General features: G+C 50.9%; 1 protein-coding gene across 2 annotated transcripts in view; it reads right to left on the bottom strand.

Annotated features, from left to right (window-relative positions):
- Positions 1 to 25,735, bottom strand: part of ATAD2B (ATPase family AAA domain containing 2B) — a 99,224-nt gene that overhangs the window by 23,471 nt on the left and 50,018 nt on the right. For both annotated transcript variants that reach the window (XM_027858009.1, XM_027858010.1), the window contains exons 11-18: positions 23,273 to 23,388; positions 22,889 to 23,063; positions 20,857 to 20,945; positions 18,844 to 19,003; positions 11,162 to 11,252; positions 7,580 to 7,891; positions 6,784 to 6,916; positions 2,133 to 2,319 (exon numbers count right to left, since the gene is read on the bottom strand). In XM_027858009.1, coding sequence (XP_027713810.1) covers positions 2,133 to 2,319; positions 6,784 to 6,916; positions 7,580 to 7,891; positions 11,162 to 11,252; positions 18,844 to 19,003; positions 20,857 to 20,945; positions 22,889 to 23,063; positions 23,273 to 23,388 — 1,263 coding nt within the window. The remainder of the gene's footprint in view (positions 1 to 2,132; positions 2,320 to 6,783; positions 6,917 to 7,579; positions 7,892 to 11,161; positions 11,253 to 18,843; positions 19,004 to 20,856; positions 20,946 to 22,888; positions 23,064 to 23,272; positions 23,389 to 25,735) is intronic.

The raw sequence follows: 25,735 nt of genomic DNA, 5'->3' as shown, positions 1-25,735 counted from the left end.
GAGATGCTGCAGAGGTGAAACTGACCAGAGATGCTGCAGAGGTGAAATCGACCAGCGATGCAGCAGAGGTGAAACTGACCAGAGATGCTGCAGAGGTGAAATCGACCAGAGATGCAGCAGAGGTGAAACTGACCAGAGATGCTGCAGAGGTGAAACTGACAGGCCTTGGCACCATACTGGACATGGGGGTGGGGAGGGGTGAGAGAGTGAGGAGCCCAGGATGACTCCTACGTTGGGAGCCTGAGGGACTGGGAGGAAAGATGGTGCCCTTTGGAGTAAGAGGGAAAGTAGGAGCGGGGAGGATTTGGGGGAAAGATAATGAGTTGTTTTGGACATAAGGAGTTTCAGATGTCTACTGGACATCTAGTTGGAGATGCAAGACTGGAGGTCAGAAGAGACTGGGGCAGGAAATGTAGATCTGAGAATCATCAACAAAGAGATGGTTATTAAATCCATGGAAGCTGATGCGGAGGAAAGAAGAGGGCCTAGGACAGAAACCTGAGGGACACCCAGGGTTATAGTTAGAGGGCACGATCTAGAACAGTGCTTCTTAAATTGTGGGTTCGCGAGTAGAAAAAGTTTAAGAAGCCCTGATCGAGAAGAGGATCCAGCCAAGCAGACAGAGAAGGAGCAGTCAAAGAGGAAAGAGAACTGGGGGGTTGTTCCTGAAAACATAGAGAAGAGCATCCAGGAAGAAGGAGCGACAGACAATATGAAAGTCCATATGAGGACTGGCCACTAAGAGAGCAGTTTTGGTAAAAATGATGAGGTAAGAAGCCAGACTGCAGAGGGGTAAGAAGAGAGAGAGAGAGAGGACAGGAAATGGACGCACCAACTGTGGATGGCCTTCTTGAGGAGTTTAGCCACAAAAGGCAGGAGATAAGGGACCACAGTTAGTGGGAATGATTGGATGGAATGAGGGCTTTCTGAGGAAGGGGCTGGCTGATGCAGATGTGTTTACAGGCAAGGAGATAAGGCACAGGGCAGGTGACAGGGCAGGGGTGGTATGCTGGGAGATGGCATGGGACGGTCACCTTGGTCTGGAGTCAGGCCACCCCATCATGGGCCAGGGACAAAGGCACCTAAGCAACATCCCACAGGTAAGAGGGGAGCAGAGGAGCTCCCAGCCTCTATCTTTTCAGTACAATATGAGGCCAGGGAGAGGGAGCTATGGGAGGTCTGGAAAAGTCACTGGCCAGAGTGGGACAGTGAGCTGATGAGGAAGTATGGTAAGACAGCCTGGTGACAGTGAGGGCCCAGGGAAGGCCGCAGTAGACCCAGTCAGCATGGTGGTGTGACTTCTCCACCTTTGCTCGGCAACGTGAGCCCCGCGTCTGTGTCCTTAGATCCCTCTCCCTCTAAGCACTCAACAGCTCAGCTCAACTGGGGCTCTGCTTCCTCTTCTCCCCAACCTGGGGCCTCTGTACCCACTGGCATGACACCTCGAAGGTGCACCCACCCTCCCCCTGTCCACCTCTTGGAGCTATAAAGACTCTCGTGATTCCGAAGGCTGGGTACCCTCTTCCCCCAAACTCTTCCTGTAATCCTTTGGGCTTCCAAATGGTTCTGTGCATAGAGAACCAGATCTGGAAACCAGAGCAAAGACCCCAAAGTGACCATGGAATTGTACAGGCCCTATGGAGGCCCCAGAGAGGAGGCTCAAGAAGTGGAATCAGGCACCACTGAAGCCAAAGGGGGAAAAGGCCCCTTGTCAACAAAGTGGAAGATTCTCTGAGGGACAGGGGAGGAGGGGTCAGCCGCTGATGAGAATCCACCAGGAAAAGCCCAGCTGAAAACTCTCACAAGTTTCAGCATCAACAGTGATGATCTTACACCCATTTTCTCCTACCTAGCTCACTTTTCCTGATTCCCTGGATCACAAAACAAGTTTCAAGTGTCTGACACAGACAGCGGAGGGATGTCCTGAAATGAGGCACTTCCCTCGACCACTGAGAGGGTGAATGGCTTCATGGGTCAGCCAGTGGCTGCAGGGGTGCTCTTTCAGCTCCCACCACCTCCTGCCTCTCGACCCTGGGGGGACCCCAGCCTCATGTCTTCTTCACACTGTCCTGGACCCTAAGGACACCTGTATGCCGCTGTGCCACGGCCACCACACCCACCCCAGGACCTACCTGGGCACATGACTCCTCAGGTGTTTTGGCACTGACTGAATAAAGCGCAGGGAGATCAAGTCTGTGCACAGAGAACTTTTCCAGAGTGTGCAGCAGGGCAGGAGCCAGGTGAGAAGTCTGCCCTGAGCCCCTCTCTCCAGACAGCAGCAGGCGAGGTCGGTATGACGTGGGCTGCTGAGAAGCTGACCTGCAGCAGGGAAGGAAAAGGGGGTTCAGTGAGACCCTGGCCACAAAGTCAACAGAAATCCCCCCCAACTGGGGGACACAGCAGATCGACAGATGACAGAACATGACTTAGGCAATGAAGGGCTGAGGGGAGAGAGAGAAAAAAGAGAAGAGGGTCCAGAACTGAGTCCTGGGGGATACAACCATAGTTCAGGGGGCATGACACGGAAAGGGAGTAGTGACCCAGGCAGGAGGAAAACGAAAGGGGGAGAGAGGGAAGAGGAGGGGGGACAATGGGGAGGGAGAGAAGAGAGAGACAGAGAAAAAAAGGAGAAGCGATAGAGAGGGGGAAAGGGGGAAGAGAGGGAGGGAGAGGGGGAGAGAGGAAGGTGAAGAGGAAGGGAGGGAGGGAGAGGAGAAAGAGAGGGAGAGGGAGAGTATGGCCATGTAGACAATGGCATCCAATGCAGCAGAAGGGGAAGCAAGAGGACGAAAACAACTCCAGGGAGTCACTCTCTCAAGCCTTCTCAGCCTCAATACCAGACACAGAGACGCCCAGAAAATCACAAAAGGAGCCAGCGAGCTCCTCTGCACCTCACGTCTCCACCAGCCCACGGGCAGTGTGAGTGACCAGAGGCCAGCGTCAGTGACGTCCGAGGAGGACATGAGAATCTCACGGGCACCACTGAAACGTGTAGGGATGCCAGGCATGCCTGGCGGAGGACTCTGAAGGGAGATGGCTGACCCACCCATCCAGGAAGGCGAGGGTTGGGCTGAAGTGGAAGAGATGTGAGACGTGAGATGCCAACGGGAAAGCCCAGGCTTTAGATGTGGGCCAACCCATTTGGGGGCAGCTGGTCAAAGGAAAGCCAGACTAGGCTCCAGAACAGCTGGGTAGAAAGAGGAACGACACAAATGGAGAGAAGTGGCCACCATCCTGCCCCAGCATCAAGTTAGATGAACGGTTTGGGGCAGACTTCCACTATCTGAACAATAAAATTCAATCGGGGAGGTTAGCGTTGACAGAGAATTTTCAGGCTTACAAAGAGAGTCTGTGAGGGCCCCATTTTACAAATAAGGAAACTGAGGCACAGAGCAGTTCAGTGACTATGCCTGCCTGCCTTGAGGGATGGCGGTCTGGGCACTATGGTGCCCCCTAATGACCCACAGAGGCAGCTCATCGCTCACTGGGTGGCTGGACTTTCTGAGTACTCCTGAGACTTCACTGGTCTCCAGCCACTGGACCACCCTGCCCTCAGTCAATAAGAGCCACTTGGCCAGTCCTGGTAGCTTCTCCTCGGGGCTAACTCAATGAACAAGAGATATCCGCTCCACTCAAAGGTGTGGCCAGCTTGGACGGAGAATTTCAGAAGGAGGTAAGGCCGACTCCCGTGACTTGGTGGGGCCTGGAGGGAACCCTATAGGCTCTCAAAGGTTCTGCCCATCTGGCAAGGCTTAGAAGAGAGTCTGCCCAAGCAATCCCCCCTGCCAGCTGAGGACCGGGGGGCTGAGCCAGGCCCAGCATCAGCAGGGCGGCACCAGAATTCAAGAAGCGCTCTCCATGGGGGCTCAATGAACAAGCCACACCACGGCAACCCATGGAATGATGACAAACGGTGCCCTGTCCTCGGGCGGCTGCAGCGACACTGTCAGAAGCACCAATCTAGCTCTTCTCTGTGAAGCTCGGAGTGCACAATCACCAAACACGAAATCTGTCCTTGAAAGGATTCTGATTATGACTAGGAGTCCTTTCTGAACCAGCTGTCTGTGGACACTCACCACACCAACGCGTCACAAAGCTCAGAATCAACACCAAATGACAAGGAAAAAAAGAAAGTCAGTCACTGCCCTCAAAGAACCTACTATGTCAAGGGAGAGGAATAAAGCATACCCAGAACCTCAAAACAGAAAAATAAGCTTTGCAAAAACCTTAGAATAACTCGTCAACAAGCATGACGCTCCAGGTCATTTTGCCGGATTACTTTAGGGCTGTGGGCACCTTAAACCCCTCATCGCACGAGTTTCAGACTTCAGGGGAGCAGCAGTGCTCACTTGCTCTTCCCTACAAATGCTCCCACCTCCACACCTTTGCCCAGGCTGGCCACAATGCATGGGACACTGTCCAACATCACCTCAGCCTTTCCCCCAAGCTCGAGAGAAGTAACACCTGAAACACGATGCTTCCCGATTCCCAGGAAGGGCCGCATTCAGCCCCGGACCTCAAGTACTAGGGACCGAGACTGCCTTGCTGAGCTGTCCACATGGTGCTTCCTCCAGGAGAATGGAAACCATTATGTCACTATGCTGACATTGTAAAAACCTTTACTCGCCTCTATAAAGTGAAACAGAAAAAAGTGGTCTGTACATGAAGGGTGACAGGAGGAGGAGAGTGCGCTGGACCGTGAGCTCCCGACAGCCTGCTCCTCAGCTGCCAGGCCGGCGTTACTGCTTTCTCCTCCCTTCCCTTCCCCGGTCTTCCTGGATCTCTTCTCAGGAGACCTCCAGAAACAGCCCAAGGAAAGGATGGTCTGACCAGTACACATCACAATGTGCCTCCTTAGTTCAGCATTCAAGGCCTTTCAGAAGCTAGGCCCCATTCACACAACTAGTACGTGAGCTCGATGAGCCCCCCGTCGGCTTCCCCCATCTGGCACACCAGCACCCACGGCCTTCACAATGGCTGAGCAAGAAGCCTGAACTCAAAATTGTTTTAAAATGAATGCCAACAAGAAATAAATAATGCATCTGAAAGAAGTACATAAAATGACTGCAATTTAAAAAAAAAAAAAACCTCTTTAAACAAAACTTTTAATGGAAATTTTTAAATGTAACTGCAACCCTGTAAAGGCTCCCCCAGCTTCAAACACACTCTCTCCACCTCCATGATGCAGACTGCTCATCTTCCTTCAAGGTTAAGCAGAGCGATCACCTCCTTGGTGACCTCCCTCGAGACCCTCCCCCATCTCGGGAAGTGGCGAGTGGGCTCTCCTCCACTGCCCGTGTATGACACACAATTCATTTTCTGCCCTCCCCATCCTCCCAGGCACCATCCTCGATGCCTCCCACACCCAAGCCGGCCCCAAGGCCTGGCGACTTTACCTTTGTACTCTCTCTCACGCACGCCCTCAGTCTCGCGTCGTCCTGGGGGCCGCCCACCCCCATCCATCCTCCACTCAGCCACCAAAGCATGGATCTGACCACATTACCCCCACTGCCTCAGTAGCTCCCTATCACCTCCAAGGTCAAACCCTGCTCTGCTTGGCCCTCAAAGCCCTTCCTAACGTCCCCCACTCCTCCCTTTCCAGGTTTCTTACACCTGACTCCCCAACACATCCTCTTTAGTCCCATGACCCTGGCCTCCAACGCTGGTCCTCCTCCGCTCTGACTACTGACCTCCCCGGCTTCCCCCTTCCACAGGAAGCCTTCCCTCTGTACATATCTTCTTTGTGTGCACATGCTGTTTCCCCTGCTAGACTGTTTGCCTCCTCTGCGATCCCCAGCACTTAGCACAGTGCCTGGCATACAGCAGGCACCTAATAAATGCTGACTGATTGACCATTCTATCCCTCCAGGGAAAGGTAAGCTCACTGGACGCAGGCTAAATGAGGTGCGGCTCCCAGGAGACGAGGGGTATGCACGACAGACACCAGGAGGGCATGACTGTCAGTACTTGGCAACAGACCGCATACGGGTAATAGAAAGAGGGGCCCTGAAGCTGCGAGTGGGGGGCCGGGGGGAACTGAGAGGACAGAGGCGCCTCCTCAAGAGGAAGAGGGAAGCTATGAGGCCATCCCAGAGCCAGTAAAGGAGAAGAGCCTCCGCTCGGGCTGTTTGTCTGTCTGTGCTACCTCCAACAGCCTCTCCTCTAGATGGCTTCTGCCACAGGACCCGGTCAAACTTCTGGAGCAACTGCACATTTCGTGGAGGGCCCCTGGCAGGTGCAGGGCCAGATGCGGCCAGCAGGTCCGCCAGCACGCACAGGAGCACCACGCGCCATGGGGACCGCACAGCTTCCTGGGTTTTTCTCAAAAGCACCTTCCAAATGATCTTGTGAAAATCTGACACAGGCCTTGCTCTAACAAACCAATGCCAGGGACAGACACAGTGAACCGTCACCTTCTCAGAAACCACGCTGATTAGGAAAAGCTGGGGTCTCCTTTGTGCAATGAACAACTGGTGAGTGACTTGTGCTCAGACAGGGAGCTTTCCCCGAAGCTGCCCAGCCACACCCGCTGACGCGCCCTCAAACAACTGTGCGGGGGCTGTAGGTCTAGGAAGCTCGGCTAAGGGATGTCCCCGTGGGAGGCCACTGGAGCCGTTGCAGGCCCAGCCTGGTCTAGCAAGGAGAGCCAGCGCACATACGGCGCGGCGGGAGGCAAGGCCCGTGGCGACACAGAAGGGGCAGAGGGACTTAGGGCCGAGGGTTTAGGGGTCTCGTGGCCGCCTCGCAGCTCTTGCGAGGGCATCGGCCCCAGTGGATACTCACGTGCTGAAATGCAGGTAGGGCTTGTGGGCAGCAGCTGGGGACGGTTTCTTTGGTGATCCGGAGGGAGAGACGGTCTCGAATATTGACAAGGTGTTCTCATCATCGCTGTCTTCTAAAAGGAGGCTCTGCACGTCTATCCAAGCAACAGGAAAGAAAAGGATGGGGAGCTGAGACTTTGCAAGGAAGGCCCCAGGCCTGCAGAGCCGTTGCTGAGCCCCGCCCGCTTTCCCATCATTCCTCATTGCAGGCTGGGGTTCCAGTCCTGCTGAGGCCAGACTGGCCCTGGCCTGGGAGTGTGGCTCCAATGTAGGCCTCCCCAGGGAGGATGTGGTGCAGGGACCTCTGGCCATCTGTGCGAGGCTCCAGCCCCAATCCCGATCCATCTTGGATGGCAGCAGAGCGCCTCCTGGATAAGTGACCTTTCAGAAGCTCAGACTCTGCCCTGAGGCCACACGAGGTCTCTGCTATCCCAGCCTCCTCTTCTTTCTCTAAAGGGGCTCCTGGAGCCCTGCAGAAAGGGCACCACAAGGCTCCTGGTCCAGTCAGGGAAGTCTTGGGAAGCTGCCCAGCCACAGGGGGCATCGGAAAGGACTGTTCCAGGCTGGGAAGGACCAAAGTAGCCCAGGGTCACAAGGCCAGTCAATGCTGGAGGCAGGATTTGAACCCAAGTCTTTCGGATCCCTCAACACGCCACTGGTGCTATGGAAGGAACAGGGATCTGCTGGGGCCCAGCTACTCCTAACATTCCATCAACTGCCCGTTTTACACCCATCTGTCAGGGCCCCAGCAGCGCTACCTTCTCGCCTGTCCCCCTGGCTGGTCTCGGCATGAGGAAACACCCTCTGCAGAACCGAGAGGATGTGGTTGAAGCTCCTCTCGAGAAGAGGCCTGATAATGGGCGACAAGGCGTGGCCCGACGAGGTGACCGCACGCTGGGAGGCAGGCACGATGTTCTGCATGGCGTGGTGGAAGTCCTGCGCACTGAGCACAATGGAGGACACATCCAGCTGCAGCTTGTGGCTGCTGGCGTAGATCTGTGGGTAGCGCCTGCGCAGGGCAAGCAGGGCGGCTTCCGTGCACAGGGCCTTGATGTCCGCACCGCAGTAGCCTAATGCACACAGGGAGACAGAAGGGCGCAGAGGTGAGACTGACTCTGGGCCCCACCACACCCACGCCCACGCCCCGCAGCAGTGGACACTAGGACACGGGTGCTCTAGAAATCGGGATCCCAAGGACCTGCAGCGCCAGCGCCGACCCATCCCAAGCCCGAACTGCTCCCCAGATTTTGTGGGGGTCCCGAGCTCGTGCCCAAGGTGGGATCCCAGGAGCCAAGCACCGGACCTCACTGCAAACAACCCTCATTATGCCAAAGAAAGTTCTCATGATGATCACCATCACTGATCGAGTAGTAACTACACGCCAGGCATGGAGCTGAGCACCTGATCTCTGGTTTACAGTTGAGGAAACTGAGGCAGGGAGCAGTGAAGGGACTTGCCCTGGGTCGTGTCTGAGGCTGGATCTGAGTTTGAGTCTTCCTGTTACCAGGCCCGGGTGCTCTGCGTGAGCCCGGCAGTTGCCTTTCAACGAAAACTTCTGAAAAATGTTGAAATAATTTGCTTTCTCCTCCAGAAATTATCTTTACAAAGGAAGCACTCTTTGAATTTCATCAGCTGCCCAAAAAGTTACAGTGTGACAGACCCCAAGAGCTGTGCGTGGACCAGAGCCCATCCTGAGCCCTGGAGAGTGTCCAGAGGGGGACAGCCAGGGAGGCCATGAGCTCAGGTGCCCATCTCTGGGCTGGAGAAGAGATGATTCCTGAGCCTGCAACAGGTGGGGAGAGACCCTGGCGGGGTCCTCACTCACAGCAGGCACTGAATAAAGGCTGGAGGAGATCCCCCTCCTCCCTGGGGCTGGGCCTCCCTCCTGCTGCCTCTCTGAACAGACACCACTGACATGACCAGGATCTCTGCACCTAATGAGCCCCGGGGCCTGGTGACAGTCGCGCCTCTGTCCTCACAGGAGCTGCCTGAGCAGCTGTAGGGGCCTCAAACACAAGCCCACACCGGACCGGAGCTGTTTGAAAGGCTAGGTCACCCTGACTGGAGGCCAGTGCCTGGACACAACTCGCTCCAGTTACCCAGAGTGAAGCCACCCCTGCCTTGTTCCCCAAGAAAGCAGGCACAAGGAAACAGAGAGTTTTTCCCAAACTGGGATCTGTCTGATGAAGAACGTCACTCCATTCCTCTTTTTACACACACACACACACACACACACACACCCCACACACACACACACACACCCCCCACACACACACTCACCAAGGACCTCAGGTCCCAACCAGGACACTTCTGAGGTAGGGAAATGAGGGGGGTTTCTCTGTCCCCTCACAGGACACGACCAAATCCCACTACAAACTGAACCCAGGCTTCTTTGCAGCCTGTGGGGAGACCTGCACTGACCAGCAGCCAGCTCCTAGGATGATGACCATCGTTTTCTTAGAGGCACTACCACGGTCACCTTGAGGACTTGGGAAGGAGAGGGGGCCATGGCAAGTTTTCTGAAAAGCTGGGAATCTGCTCCAGGGAGATCAGATCACAGCACAGGAGGCAATCACCACCACCCTGAGACTGAGGCAATGGGGAGCCAGGAGGACACATACGCACACAAACACGCGCACACGCACACGCGGTCCAACCTGTGAATGCAGGAAGGACCAGACCACAGCACACAGGCACGTTGGCCCTGCAGAACCTGGAGCCCAGGCGATCTAGGGAACCACCAATGCTTGTGCCGTGGCCCTTTCAGCACAAAATTCACGGCAGCCACAGACAAGACTCCAGTGGCCCCATCACATTTCCCAACAATCACCTCATTGAGCTGGGGCCCGGAAGGGGCCATGCCCGGGCCAGCTGGGCCACAGAGCAGGAAGCGCATTCCTACTGGATTTGTAGGTGACAATGGCGGTTCTCTGACCAGAATGCGTTACATCAGTCAGGAGCCACTTAAAGACAAGGTAGTTTTTGAAACATAAAACCCGAGGTAGGAAAAGAAAGGCTGTTATCAGCCCACCTGCCATTGGGATCAAGGTGGGCAGACTTTTCTAGCTTCAAAAACCAGCATGAGAATTTGAAAAACCAGGTCACAACTGGAACTGCTGACCAAATTCTGGGGAACAGAGGGAAATGAGCTGCCCACATCTAATTTAGAAAGAAGATGGTGGAAATGCCATGGGAGAATGCAAATCTAAGACGGAGAAGGAAGAAGGAAACCAGAGGGTGCAGAGAGAGCAGAGGGGAAAGAACACTCTGGGCTCAGGCTGCAGGCCTGCTTGATAGGGGTGGGGCAGGGCAGGGCGGGACCTCCCAGGAGGGCAGCAGCAAGGCCGGTGGACTCTCTAGGGCCACGGCACTCTCCCTCCAAACGCCACCCTCTCCCACCAAGCAGCACAAGGCCAAATCGACAGGGAATAGGTTGGGTGCATGCTGTCTGGTACCCGGCCAAGTTAGACTGGTGGTGTGCTGGAGAGAGTTACATTTTCTCCTCACCCGAAGACGTCGAGGTCTTGGTGGTTCAAAAGTTGAGGGAGGCTGCTTCGGAGATGGAGGTCCCTGTGGATGAAGAGGACAATTCGGATGTAGCTGACTGAATATGGACTGGCGGGCAGTGTAGGGCAGTGTAAGGTTTACTTTGTGGATGGGAGACAGAGCCTCTGATGGCTCATCTCAGGGCGGGGGCCTCTCTGCAAGCCTCAGAACTGGTTTGTTTTCTTAAAGAGCGAGAGGGAAAAAAGAAGGAAAAAGGAGCAGCAGTGAAGGAGAGCAGGAGCCCTCTGGCTGGGCAGAGCAGATCCCTACACACAGTTGGGGAGTGGCGCAGCCTGGGAGTGGCGCAGCAGCATGCCAGGCCCTCATGTGGGCATCCTCCCGTCTAGCCTGCACATGGGCCGCTGCATCTGGGCAGAGACAGGAGGCCCCCACCGCAGCTTCCTGGACCACTGAGCAGGCACCAGATGGGTCAGGAGCTGGGACGCCCGCCCAGACAGGCTCCTATTTCTCCTATGCGCTTTTAGGATGGTTTGCTTAGCGGAGGACATCAGGAAGAAAAAGGGCACTGCGTGCCTGGGAAGGAAGGACAGCATCCTCTGTGTGCCTTGCAGTCACAAGGCTTTATCAATAATGGCCCTTTCACTTGTAAGCAGTAAGAGATCACACTCTAAATTAAGCCAAAACTATCTAAATACAAAAATCAAGTCCCGTTTCCCACATTCAAAGATACGCCAAGGCATTCTCTGACCTTCCAACCGGAACCAAAGGTGACACAGGCTGGACGAGAGCAAACACGGATTCATAAATGACGAGGTTCAAAGAGCACCACTCACCAACACATTTCTCAGCCAGTTCGCCAAGGAAGAGGTCCGACAGTCTGGGGCTCCAGTCCCGGGTGTGGATCTGCAAAATGTGTTTCCGGGCCTGGGAAGCAAAGCACAGGTAGATTACAGGGTGTCCCACACAGTGACAAGAACAGAGAGAGCAGGCTGTCCCATGCACAAGCACCCTGCCGGAGGAGGAAGATGAGGGGGAAGGACAGACCTTGGACAGCATGGGAGGGGGCACCTGCCAGGGGAGAGGAAGAGAGAGAGAGGGAGAGAGAGAATAGTCACTTCGCCTCAGTGCCCCAAGACCTGTACGTACAGGTCTGAGGCCGGGCTATCCTCCTGGCTCCAGGGAACGCCCCAGGCGCTCTTCTGTTCTGAGGTGAGTGTAACCCATGGCCACACAACTCTTTCCTACAGGACGACTTCTGGAAGACAAGTGTCCCCGGGGACTTCACGTGGAACATCTCTTCCTCTCTCTCGGTGCCGGGCTTTGTCGGGGACTTTTCTGCCAAGAATCGTTCGCTGACTCTCTACAGTGCTCTATGTAAACTATGCTATGACCTGTAGGAAGCGCATTTCCCTCCGGCCTGTGCTTGCGGCTTCCCTGCCTTTTTCTGAGTGCTACACTGCATACCAATGGCGATAAAGGGTCTCTGGTTGATCCCCCTTGCCAACCACGTGGAGCCCTGGGCCCTAGCCACATTCAGGAGAGCCCCACTTCCTCCTATGCTTTCTGGCATTTTTAGCAGGGAGACGTGTGGCGTTATCTTGTCAAAGGTCTTTCCTGCACTGACTGAAACTATACCATGACTCAGATTTCTTTTTCTCAGATCAGATGACTTAAGTGCTCGATTTCCTGTTCCATTACAAATCTGCAATTATTCATTCATTTCACTGTTGGCATACAGTTAGGCCAAACAGCTCACGATAATTTCTTGTATTTGTTCTTCATTGGTGCTACATTCACCTTTTATCACTTTTGATATAGGACATTTGGTTTTCCTCCTTTTTTAAAATCAAGTTATCTAACAGCTTACCTATTTTACTACTTCCTGTAACTGCTCAGAGTTTTATTTATTAATTGATGGGGATTTTTTACTATCAGTTTTGTTCATCTCTCCTTTGATTTTTAAGATTTCTATTTTCGTGTTCAATTGAGGGTATTCCATTTGCTGGTTTTCTACTAGTGTTGTTTTCTGGGTTTTTTTAGATCTACGTCCAATTCACTGATCTCCTCTCTCTCTCTCTCTCTTTTTCTCTCTCTCTTATTGATGAAGTGTTTAGAGATAAATTTTTTTCCTAAACAGCTGCATCCCAAAAATTTTGGAATATGGTCTCACTTAGTAAAACTGTTCACTGTTTTTATGGTTTGTTCTTTGACCTGCCCATTCTCTGGGAATAAGTTATTTAGTTGCAATTATTTTTTTAATCTTTGCCATTACTGAATATAATTTTATTGAACTATAGTCAGTAAAATATAAATTTACTACTTATACTTTTCTACAGTTATCAAAATTTAAAGTTTTAATACATGGTTAACTTTTGTGAAATTGCCACACAACTCTTTATTTCTATTTCTATTCTAAGATTCTATTCAGAGCCTTCATTTCTGTTTATTTTTTGGTTAGATATATCTAGGTCGAGAGAAGTAAACTACGATCCCTCACTATTATAGTTTTATTATTTCTCCCTGGAACTTATTTCAATTTTTCTTTAAGAATTTAGATGGCATGTCATTTGGTGATATAATTTTAGTACTGGTATTCATTCATTTTCTGTAACTTTAGCAAAATGCAGTTATCTTTTTTAATGAGGCCGATTTGTGTTCCTTCTTTGTCTTGAGACCCCCAGCTGAAGCACAACAGATTCTGCTTCAGTCCCTTCTTTTAAGTCCATATGTATTTTTCTGTTTCAAGCATGTTTCTTACAAACATATTGTTGAATTCTAGTTTCTAATCCATTATGCTAACCTCTTCCATTTTATGGGTAATTTCACCTCACATTCAGCTATGATTGCTAACTATCGATTTCCCTCTTTCCTAATCTGATAGTTTTCCTTCTCTGTTTCCCATGCCCATTTGAGAGCTTGTTTGGGTTCTGACTGATGCCTCCCCTAATTTCCCTTCCGTCTTATCCCCTCCTTTCCCTCCTGTAACTCTGTTTGGTGAAACGTGTTTCTGTCCCCAACTGTATCTTCCTTCCTTTCACCAGTTGAGATGTAAATATGGTTCAGGTCTCTGTCTCTGTCTTTGTCTCACACACACACACGCGCGCGCGCGCGCGTACATGCACTCACCCCTCCCCATTCTTCCTCTCCCTTCCCTTTCCCCCGTGTATTCCTTCTCTCCTCCATCCTCACAACATAAGAGAATCAATCCTATCTCTGTGGCATGATACCCAGGAGCAGATCACAATCTCAGTTCAAGACTCCAGCCCAGGCTGAGCTTATATGTAGTGGAATAACCAGGGCAGGAACCCCAGACCAAAGAGGAGCTGGCAGCTCAGTTACTCTGAATCCATGGGGCCTCCCAGATGGCTAATAGTGGCTGAGTCCAGTAGCAGAAGTGAAACGTCCAGGAGTACCTAAGTGGTGCAGTGGATAGAGCACCTGCCCTGAAGTCAGGAGGACCTGAGTTCATAATCCAGCCTCAGACCAAACACTTGACACTTACTAGCTTTGTGACCCTGAGCAAGTCACTTAACCCCAATTGCCAAGAAAAAAAAAAAAAACCCAGAAGTGAAACGTCCAAACAGGGAAAAGCCTAGAGAGAGCTTGCTCAGACTCAAAACTAAGTTGGGAACTTGTAGGACTCAGACCAGGAGGGCAGCAAGCCAACTTCACTTTGGGAGGGAGTCCCAAAAGCTTGCAAGTCCCCAGCCTGTGCAGTTCTTTAGATGTTGGAATAAAACAATGCCCTGAGAAAGCAGCAGAAGAACCAGAGGATAGAAACTGAGACCAGAAATTCCCTCCAGAAGACAGTAGAGTCAACCCCCAACATAAAGTCCCAAGGCAAGAAGTCAGCTGGAAGAATGAGTGAACAAGAAATGCACCCCAACAAAAATGTAACTATGGCCATAGGGCAGCTCAAGACACAAACCCGAAAGACAGAACTTCAAAACATTTACAACCAAAGTCTCAGAGAAATACAGTTTCAAACAGAATTCTTGTTAGAGAAAAAGCAAGAATTCTAAAAAGAGATTAAAAAATAACTTCAAGACCAAATGAGAACAATTCAGGAAAAAGGGCGAAAATAAACGAGAGCTATGTAGAATTAGAACAAAAGATACAACAAGCTCTGTGGAAATTAGAAAGGATCACGAGAAAAGAACAAACGTTCAAGTTAAAAGACAGAAAAAAAAAAACAGAAGAAGGTGTTACGTATCTCACTGCAAAAGCAACTGATCAAGAAAAGAGACGGAGAGACCATTGGTTAACCACGTTCCATCCTCCCCGGCCCCTGCTCGAAACAGGCTCAGACATCTTATTTCAGGAAAGAGCCCATCAATACTGCCCAGATCTCTTAGGACTAGCAGGCAAAGTAGAAGTGGAAAGAATCACACCAGTCATGTGCTAAAACATCCAAACAAAAACTCTCAGGAGCCAAAACCCAAAGCTCCTGGGTCAGAGAAAGAGAGAAGGACTCTGATCACAGAGGAGCTGCTGCCAATGCCTCCAATCCCATCATCCAAGATTTAGCAGCCACAACTTGGAGAAGCAGAGAGCTTGGAACAGGATATTCCAGAAGGCAATGATAATACATTCCAAGCAAAACCGATAGCCAAGAAAGCTAAGTATAACCCCACAGGGGAAAAAGCAAATCTCCAATGAAATAGAGGATTTCTAAGAAATACTGAGGAAAATATTAGAGATGAGGCGGAAAATCTGACATACAAACCAAAGGTAAACATAAGCATGCAATCATAAAGAATGAAACAAGGACAAACTGTTAACATTCTTGTTTGGAAAGATGCTACCTGTATTTTCTTCAGAACTGGATCACCATCAGGGGTCATAGAGGGTTCTAATTAAACAATGCTGTTAATTTTCATGGGTTTACTTGGTAGCCTGCAAATTTACTGAAGTCATTAATTATCTCTATTAGTGTCTTTACTGTCTTCCAAGGACTTTCTATGTAAACCATCACGTCACCAGCAAGTTGGGATAATGTCCTCCCCTCTTCTCCTATCCTTAAGCCTTTAATTTTTCTCCTGTCTTACTGCTATCGCTAGCTCTTATAGAAGCGGACCAGATAACAGCAAGGAGATCAGCCACGCTTGCTTTCTACCCACATGTACTGGAAAAGTTTCCACTGTATTCCTACCGAAGGTTCCAAAGGACAGTCGCTTTTGGTTTCAGATAATTTTCTAGGATACTAAAAAAATTCTTCTGTGCCTACAGTTTGTAGGGTTTTTAGCATCAATGAGAGTTGTACTATGTCCAAAGCATCTTCTGCATCTACTGAGATAATCACATGCTTCTTGGATGATTCTGTTTATAATAAGATTAATTATGAGGATTGGATTCCTCCGGTTGAATCATCCTTTGGACCCTGATATAAATACCACTTGAACACAGTGAATGATTTCATGAGTGGAACTCTATAGTCTATTTGACAGGATTTTATCTAAAAAAGTTTAATCAATATTCATTAGTGATATTGGTCTACAGTTCTCCTTCAATGCTTTATGCAACTGGGAGCTCAGTGCATAGAGCACTGGGTCTGAAGTCAGGAAGAGCTGAGCTCAAATCTGGCCTCAGACACTTCTTAGCTGTGTGACCCTGGGCAAGTTGCCCAATCTCTGTCTACCTCAGTCTCCTCTCAACTATGAAACTGTTATAACAGCAGCTAACCTCCAGGGTTCTTGTGAAGATCAAACGAGGTAAAATTTATAAAGTGTTTCCCACAGTGCTTGGCACAGTGTAGACACTATAGACATGCTTATTCCCCTCCCCTTCCCAAGTTTGGGTGTTAAAATTGTATTTGGCTGCTAAAAGGAGTCTAGCAGCACCTTTTTTTCCCTTCAATGTTTGAAATTAATCTTGGTACCATTTGCTCTTTGAAAGGTTGGTGGATGTCAGATTTATAGAGAACAGAAGAATTTATAACCAAACAGGAGATAGAAAACATTATGAAATGCAAAATGGATAATTTTGATTACATTAAATTGAAAAGTTTTTACACAAACAAAGCCAATGCAACCAAGATTAGGAGGGTGGCAGAAAACTGGGAAAGAATTTTTACAACCAGTAAAGGGTTGTAAGGGCCTCATTTCTAAATTATATAGAGAACTAAGTCAAATTTATAAGAATACGAGTCATTCCCCAATTAATAAATGGTCAAAGAATATGAACAGGCAGTTCTCAGATGAAGAAATTAAAGCCATCACATAGTCATATGAAAAAATGTTCTAAATCACTATTGATTAGAGAAATGTGAATCAAAACAACTCTGAGGTACCACATCACACCTATCAGATTGGCTAACATGACAAAACAGGAACATGATAAATGCTGGAGAAGATACAGGAAAACTGGAACACTAATGCATTGTTGGTGGAGCTGTGAAATGATCCAACCATTGTGGAGAGCAATTTGGAACTGTGTCCAAAAGGCTATAAAACTGTGCCTACCCTTTGACCCAGCAATAGCCCTTCTAGGGCTGTAACCTAAAGAGATCATAAAAATGGGAAATGGACCCACATGTACAAAAATATTTATAGTAACTCTTTTTGTAGTGGCAAAGAATTGGAAATTGAAGGGATTCCTATCCATTGGGGAATGGCTGAACAAGTTGTGGTATGTGAATGTAATGGAATACTATTGTGCTATAAAAAATGATGAGCAGGCAGACTTCAGAAAAACCTGGAAAGACTTGTATGTCTGATGCTGAGTGAGGTGAGCAGAACCAGGAGAACGTTATACATAGTAACAACCATGTTGTGAGATGACTAACGTTGATAGACTTAACCCTTCTCAGCAACGCAAGGATCTAAGACATCTCCAAAGGTCTCATGATGGAAAAGGCTATCCACATCCAGAGAAAGAACTATGGAGTTTGACTGCAGATCGAAGCATACTATTTGATTTTTTTTCCTTCTGTTTTGTTTTGTTTTCTCTTTCTTGTGGTTCCTCCTATTGGTTCTAATTCTTCCTTACAACATCACTAATGTGAAAATATGTTTAAGAGGAATGTATACGTATAGTCTACATCAGATTGCACGCCGTTGTGGGGAGGGAAGTGGGGAGGGAGGGGGAGAAAAATTTAAAACTCAAAAGCTTATGGAAGTGATTGCTGATAATTCAAAATAAATTACTAAAAAAAAAAGAAAGAAAGTTCGGTGGAACTGCCCAGTAAATCCGTGAGAAGCAGGAGCACTTTTCTTGGAGTGATCTCTCACAGCTGGCTCCACTTCCTTTACTGAGATGGGATACTCATCCTATGCACTGGAGAGCCACAAGACTGACAGCTACCACACGAGAGCTGAGGCAGAGACCTCTCCAAGGTCACCCAATGTGTGTGGTAGTGAGGTCTCAAACTAAAGCCTCCTGATTGATTCCCAAGCCCAGGGCTCTCTTCCTGCTGTTACAGGTTGACACTCGCCTCCTTCTCTCCCAGCATTTTCCCCTCACGAGGTGCACCTTCTCCAGCCGGGACAGGAAGGAGGACAAAGAAGCCATGCCAACGGGAGGAGAGGGTCAGACAAGAAGACCCAGAGCCACAGAAGGAAGCCCATGGCTGAAACGGCCCCCATCCACTGACAGGCACAACCAATCACTGTCACAGTGTCCCAGAGATGTTACCAAGACTTGCTCACAACGGAAATGCCGCTCTGGCCATTCAGCCCTGGTCTGGGCAGCTGCAGTCCCACTAGCACCAAGGCGCGGAGGGAGGCATCTCCATCTAATCAGCATGTCCCCTCCCATTCACTTCCAGCCACGCCCCCTCCAGCACCTTCTCCCATTCCAGAGAATGCCCCCAAATGAGTGACATGCACTGAAGAGGTTACAGTTAAACCCCAGCTTTCTCCTCATCAAGAGGAGGGCATTAAGGAGAGTCACCTACCAAAGGTTTACCAAACAGACCCAGGCAGCGCCATGACTCTCCTGCCCAGCTAAGAGACCACAGAATGGACGGTCCAAGAAGTGGTGGTGGGCCCAGAGGCACTATGTGAGGGACCCCTGGCCTGTCTCGTGTCTTGGGATCATCCCCCACCTCCCACCACCCCAGAGCTCAAGGCAGCCCCTCCTCCAGAGGTCCTGGGGGACTTCCTGCAGGGACAGACATGCAGGGCGCACCAACATCCTTGCAGCCCCAAAGTGGTTCAGCTCCTTCAGCTCTGGAAGAATTCCTTAAACCACCAGCCAAGTGTCCAGAAAACATCCTGCACTCTCACCCAAGACCACAATGACCACAGTCCGGTGCCTGGTCCCTCAGTGCTAGGAAGGGCACCAAGAAGGGCAGTCCCAGGCCCGCAGACCTGCAGAGAAGGATCTCAAAGCAGGCTGTGTCTGCATCTACGGACAGAGAAGCTAGACACGTCTCCGCCTCGGCTGGTTTTTAATTTTACGTTCAGAAGCTAGGACGTGGTGCTGGTGCTTAGAAACAAACACCCCCCACAGCTCAACGTGGAGGCTAGGCGTGGGAGCAGTGCTGACCTCCATGGCTGTGCTCCCAAGGGTTTACCTTTTGATCCGGCAGGTTAAAAAGAAATTCCCGGTCAAAGCGGCCAGGTCTCCTGAGCGCAGGGTCGATGGAGTCCAGTCTGTTGGTAGCACCGATAACAACAATTTCCCCCCGGTTATCCAGTCCGTCCATGAGCGCAAGGAGGGTCGACACGATGGAGCTACAAGAGAAGGAGACAGGAAAGGTGCTGGAGCCAGCCGCCTCGGGCCTGCCCACGACCGCCTCACCAGCACCAGCACCATCTTCTGAACAGACACCACTCTCAACAACATGCCCCAAGCGCAGTGGCACAGACCGCCGTTCAGCTCTCAGCCTCAGGAACCCTCACCAGTCATGAAAAAAGAGTTGGCTGCCTACTGAGCTGAACAAAATCAATGCAGGCATAGCCTCCTGGGAAGGAAAGAAGGCAGGGTGTGGACCCCCAGGCACGGCCCACACGCCGCCGCCACCTGAAACAAGCCCCACACGGGACAGAAGGAACACAGTGCCCATCTGCCTATCCTTCCAATTTCCAGAGTGAAAATGGGGCAGCTTGAAAGCCCGTCCTGAGTCCTGCTGAGGCCCAGCCTGCTCTGGCCCACTCTACCCCTGCCAAGAGGACCTGGCTTCATGCTGCCCACCTGCCTGAAGGGCACCCAGCCTAGCACTGACATCTGCAATCTGTCGGGCGCTCCTGGCTGGGCACAGGACGGACCCTCCAGATGGACCTCATTGCCCCCCACTGGCCTCAAACATAGGAAGAATGCTCCTCCCGCTGACTGGACTCATCGCTTAAGGCGGGGGTGGGGGGTGTTGTCCAAACTGGCCTCGTATCTGTCGACACTCTCCCGGTCCCCTCCCCAACCTCAGGGGGCCAGCACAAAGCTATCCCTGAGAGGTCAAAGATCGCCCCTCCTGATTGTGTCTGTGGTCCCAGGCCATAACACAGGGGCAGCACTGACCACACGCCAGCTGACCAACCCACGGCTGGGGTATTAGTCTAAGTCATGCTGAATCTGGGACCCAAACTGCACCCCTGAGACTAAAGATGAGATGGGAGCTCTTACGGGGATGAGAGGGAGGGGGCGGTTTGCTTTGTCCTCTCTCTGCAGCACACACATGCCTCCCCACACGCATGCACACACATGTGCTCCCACCCCACATACGTGCATGTATGCACAAATGCGTGCCTCCTCACACACATGCACACACACGCCCCCACCCTATATACATGCTTCCACCCCATATGCATGCATGAGTGCGCACATACATGCACATACCTCCCCACATGCATGTACACACATGCAAGTGCCCCCACCCCACATACACGCACACATACACATACATACACAAACATGTGCCTCCCCACACACATGCACACACATACCCCCCACCCCACATATACGCACACACACATAAACTACATGTGCCCCTACCATATATACACGCACACACCCTCGCACTCACATACGCACACATGCCCCCACGCCACATTCACGCGGACACACACACACACACACACACGCACACACACACGCACAAACACAGCAGGAGCATGATCACGGCTGGCTGGAGTCACAGATATTACCCCATCACTCGGCCTATTGCCACAGGCAGGCCAAGCACCTGGACAGAGCCAGGCTGTGATCTGGGTCCAGGGTAAGGATTCCTACACCCACCAAGGGGACCACCAAACACTCCACGAGCCCACAGGCCCAGCCAAGGAAGATGCTTCTGAACCCAGAACTGTCCGTCACCCAGCGAGCGCAGGGTATCCCCCGGGGCTCTCTGACCCTATCCCTAGCACGGGCTCGACCCCAACAGCAGTTGCCGGCCTGGCCCACCGACGGCATCTGGGGGGCATACAACAGCCCTGGGAACTGGCAGGACGGTCCATCAGAATGCTATGGACTGACAGCTCTCAGAGGTGTCCTGCATCAATCACGCTGCTTCTCCCTGCACAGAACCGTGAACCCCTAGAGGCCAGGGAGAGGGGTTTCTCACAGTTAGCCCACAGTTAGTCACTCAAGTTACCTGTGAATCTGGTCCTGTCTGCTAGATCGAACTGGAGCCAAGCCATCGATCTCATCAAAAAATATTATCGAGGGTCTCATCAGGTAGGCCTAATGGAAGAAAAGTGGGACAGTAAGCATCCAGATTCACAGGTCAAAGACACGCAGGAACGCGCCGGCTGCCCTTGTCACCCTGGGCCCCATCCAGACCCCTACACACGACTGCACACAAGAGCCAGCCCTTATGTAGGCCAGGGGCTCCCGTTTCCTCAGCTGTAATACAGGCACACCCTAAGTCCAACCATTATAGTCTGAGCCTTTACAAAGGACAGTTTCCAAAGCACCAGCACGCCAAGGAGCAGTGAGGCGGCCTTAGAAGCAACATGCTGTCCCCCCGCCCCCATCCCCTGCATGGGAAGCTCCCTCCAGGGAGGGCTAGGCAGGATCTGAACCCAGTTCAGCCCTGCCCTGGGCTCCATCTCTTCTCTGCTGCCTGTCAGCTGGAGTTGGGACAACACCCAAAGCTCTCTGGTCTCACCCCTGGGCCATTCTATAGGACTGCCAGGCCCACACACCATTATGAAATGGGAAGGGCGCTCTTTGAAACCAACCTGCCCAGGGGTCTCCTGGGCTCTGCCTGAGCGTGAAGTCCTCCAAGAAGGAGCACCAGCCCACCCCACACTGGGACTGCACCCAAACTGCACCCCCCAGCTTTGCTCTCTGGGGTTAATTCCTTTCAAATGCCAGAAAAGCAGGACAGCAGTACCCCAGCCTTTGCTTCTTTCTCTGGGATAATCATGCACAGCTCCTTCCTGAGGCCTTGCACCGTCTTGGCCCCCCTCCTCTGGACTCTCTCCAGGCCAGTGGCCTTACACTGAGGAGCCCCAGGAAGACTGTCTGCCCAGGACAGAGGACGGAGGGACTCTCACCTCCTTATTCCTGGAGCTCTGGCAGCCCGAGACCAAGTGAGCTTCCTAGGCTAACATATCACACTGCTGTCTAGGTCACCTCACTGCTTTTTCAATAAACTACTGTCTCACCACAGCTCCCGCCTTTTGTACTTGGGCAAGTCAGTTCACCAGTGCGGCACTTTCTGTTTTTCCTGATTAAGTTCCATGCTACAGACCGTTCTGGGCACGGACTCATGCAGTGGGCTAGCTCTCCCTGCCAGCCTGTTGTCATCTGTGAACCTGATAACAAACCGTCCAGGCCTTTATCAGTGTCACTGATAAAAACGTTCGATGATCCTACAGTCCCCAGGGGAACCTCCCCTGGAACATCACCCCTTAAGGACTAGTCTTCTTCCTCTCCAAAGGCATAGCCTGAGACCCTTGATCAGAAGCCCCTCTGTGCACCTGCAGAGCTCAGCACAGTGCCTGGTGCACAGTATGCTGAATGGTGCTGAATGTTCACCGAGTGACTGAAATGCCCAGACTCTGCTCTGACGTAGGGAGGTGACCGCCCCGATCCCCCTGCTGAGTGAGCCTGGAGCAGAGGGCACAGGATTTGGCCTGGCTGAGTTCTGCTTCCCTTTCTGGGATGTTGCTGTCCCAGCCTCCCCCCGCAGGGGCCCAGAGATTCTCCCCACCACATCTGTTGGGTGGCAGCTCCCCCCACAAGGATCACCACCCCTCTCCAAGGGATGAGATGGCTTTGGAGAATGCTGTCAGACAGTTCCACCCCCTCACACTCCCACAGACTCAGCCAGAAGGCTGGCCCTCACACAGTGGCGAAACAGCCCACGTGGCAGCCCAGCCGGCTTGACCAGGCAGCACCAGGCCCAGGAGTCTGAGGGGCCTCCCAACACTCTAGAGAAAGCATCTGAGATGGGACTGAAGGGGGTGTGTGTAAACAGAACACTGAACGGTGGAGAAGCAAATCACAGACCACCCAGAGCCCTCTGCCCCCTCAGGCCCCTCCCTGGGGTCTCCTACGGAGGGGTTCACTCTTCCCCTAATCCCTTTGAGGGGGCGCCTGACTCCTCAGGCCAGAGACACACAGGCTCTGGGCAAGCCTCCAAACCCTTCCCTAGGCCAGACAGGGCCTTCCATTACCTGGTCAAAAAGCAGTCGAAGCTGCCGCTCAGATTCCCCAACCCACTTGCTCAGACAGTCGGCTCCTTTGCGCATGAAGAAAGCCACCTTCTTGTCTCCCTGGCTGCACTCGTTGGCCAACGCTCTGGCGACCAACGTCTTGCCAGTGCCAGGGGGCCCATAAAACAAGCAGCCCCTGTGGAAGGAAAGAAAGGGGGGTCTGCGTTAGCCAGAGAGAAGGCTGCGATGAGCACTACAGTGGGGACAGGAGGGACAGCAAGTGCTCGGTGGGCAGCCAACCAGTCCTCTGCAGGCTGTACCCATGCAGCTGGGAGGCCAGCCCCTCGGACAGCTCGCGGGGAACAGGCAGCATCCTTCACCCACAGGACCAGAGGCTTCACCTACCTGGGAGGTTGAATTTTGAATTTTTCAAAAATTTCAGGATACAGAAGTGGAAACACGACCATTTCTTTTAGTGCATGAATGTGATGGCTCAATCCTCCGATACTATCGAAACGCACCTGGGGAAGAATGAGGGGAAAAAAGGCCAGCTGTGTAAGCATCAATGCTGTGGTCAGGCATGCCATGTGAGCAGCCAACGTGAGCCCAGAGAGGCTCCCCCAGAAGCCCCACAAGAACGATGCTTACAGGTCCTACTATGCGCGGAGGATGGGACAGCGCCAGTGAAGACAATGTCCTTAAAAATTACAAGTGCTGTCCTCTCTTAGAAAGCTTTTGGCAAAAGCTGATAGAATCACAATTATTACTCCCTACGCGATTCGCACGGTCGTGAGCTTTCCAAAGCCAGCCCAGAGTGGCGATGCGCGATCTAGAAGTTTTACAGAGACGACCATCAGGGGCAACAGTCTGTCACTCTACTTTTCTGTGGCTCTCTCCTTTTCCTATCTGTATAAGACTGGGATTATTCTTCGAGAATTTGACAAAAGTCACTTATAAATCCATCTGGCTATGGGATTTGTTTTTCCTTTGGAAGTTCATGTATTACTTGCTCAGTTTCTTTCTTCTAAGTTTGGGTTATCTAAATTCTTTATCTCTTGTTCTGTTATTATGGATATTATATAATTTTAAACGTTCACGCACTCCATTTAAGTTGCTGATTTTATTGGCATATAATTAAACAAAATACCTTTATTTCCTCTTCATTTGTTGTGAATTCTCATTTTTCAATTTAGTTGTCTTCTTTTTTATAAAAATCAGAATAGCAAATGGTTAGAAACAGTCTGAGGGATTTTGTTAATTCGGTGGCTCTTTTACTTTCAACCTTATAAATCTTTCCTTTTTCAAGATTTTTGTTTCTGATTTGTAATTGGGGCCATTTAGCGTGTTGGTCTTCCAGGCTTTTTGAGACATGTTCATTATTAAAACCACAAGAAAAACCCTACAAAAAACAAAATGTGGACCTTTCTTTACCATGGTAAGTATTATGTATGGATGAAGACAAACTAGAGTCACATCCAATAAGATCAGGGGTAAAGCCAGGATGTCCACTCCCAGTACCACTGTCTGACAGAGTCCCAGAAATGAATGGTAAAGGGTGAAGGGAAAGGAAAAAGGGAAAGGGAAAAGAGAAAAGTGAAGAGGGAAGGAAAGGGGAAGGAAAGGGTTCAGAGAATATGTATAAAGAACAAATAAAATTATCACTTCTTACAAAAGAGATGATGATTTCCTTAGAGAGTCAAGAGAGTCAATACATAGTCAAAATAATTTCAGCAAAGTTGAGGATATAAAATAAATCCACCAGCATTTCCATGTATTACCAACAAAATTCAGCCAGAAGAGACAAAAAGAAAGTCCAGTTAAAAGAACTACAGAAGGCATAAAACACTTGGGAGTTTACCTACCAAGATACACATAAGATCTATATGAATTCAACTATGAAACTATTTAAAGAAAAACAGACCTAAATAATTAGAAAAAGATTTAATTGCTCACAAGTAGACCAAACCAATACTACTGAAATTAAGTTACTTATTTAATACCATACAAATCAAGCTTCCAGAAGTTTACTTTATAGGATTAGAATAAATGAATAATGAAAGGCATCTCAAGGCACAAAAGGTCAGAATCTCAAGGGAAATAATGAAAAGAGTAGGAAGAACTACAGCCCACGAGGCCAAACAGGCCCCAATCTCCACTACCCACCCAAGCAACAGAGGATCTGAGTGGAAGAGATGCAGAAGGTCCTTCGCAGCCTAATGGTGGCCAGCCCCTCTGCCTCAGCCAGTGATGGGGTGACAAGGCTCCTCCTGGAGAGGCCATTCTTGACCTTCCCGTCTGCCGTGAAAGCCTCACTCCCTTTGCTGTGTGCACCCCGGCACAATCGATGGGGTTTCTTTCCTTGCTCCCAGGAGGACACTTCACGGGCACAGTGTGCCTGCCCCTCTGGGACCTTTCCATGTTCCCATCATGAGGGTCCTCACATTTGGGAAGTGAAAATGGTTCCTGGGAGACCCGTAAGTGGTAGCATCTGTGGGACAGGCATCTGCGCCCCCTTCCTTGACTTGGTCTCCTCTGGAGGACTTCCAGGTCATCTGACTGACAGGAAGGTAGAAGGAATACTTCCTCCTCTTCACAAATCCTCCAACCTCTCTCAACCAGGAATTTCTGCATTGCTGGCCTATCTGTAGTGATCTGAGGCTTGCAAAGTGCTTGGCAAAGAGCTTATCGGGCCTTCATAACCCTCTTAGAGATTGGTGCTTTTATGGTCCCCATCTTACAGATCAGGAAACAGAGGCAGACAGGAGCGAGGTGCGTGGTCAGACTCACACAGCTAGTCAGTAAGGGCCCAACACAATCTAAGTAGCCAAAAATCCTCATTCTGAGGCAACACATCTATGAAGATGGCTC

Source organism: Vombatus ursinus, unplaced genomic scaffold (genome assembly GCF_900497805.2).
Source record: "Vombatus ursinus unplaced genomic scaffold, bare-nosed wombat genome assembly UNPS02012622.1, whole genome shotgun sequence".
Taxonomy (NCBI): domain Eukaryota; kingdom Metazoa; phylum Chordata; class Mammalia; order Diprotodontia; family Vombatidae; genus Vombatus; species Vombatus ursinus.
The sequence above is the reverse complement of the archived record's forward strand: the minus strand, read 5'-3'. Positions and strand labels throughout refer to the sequence as shown.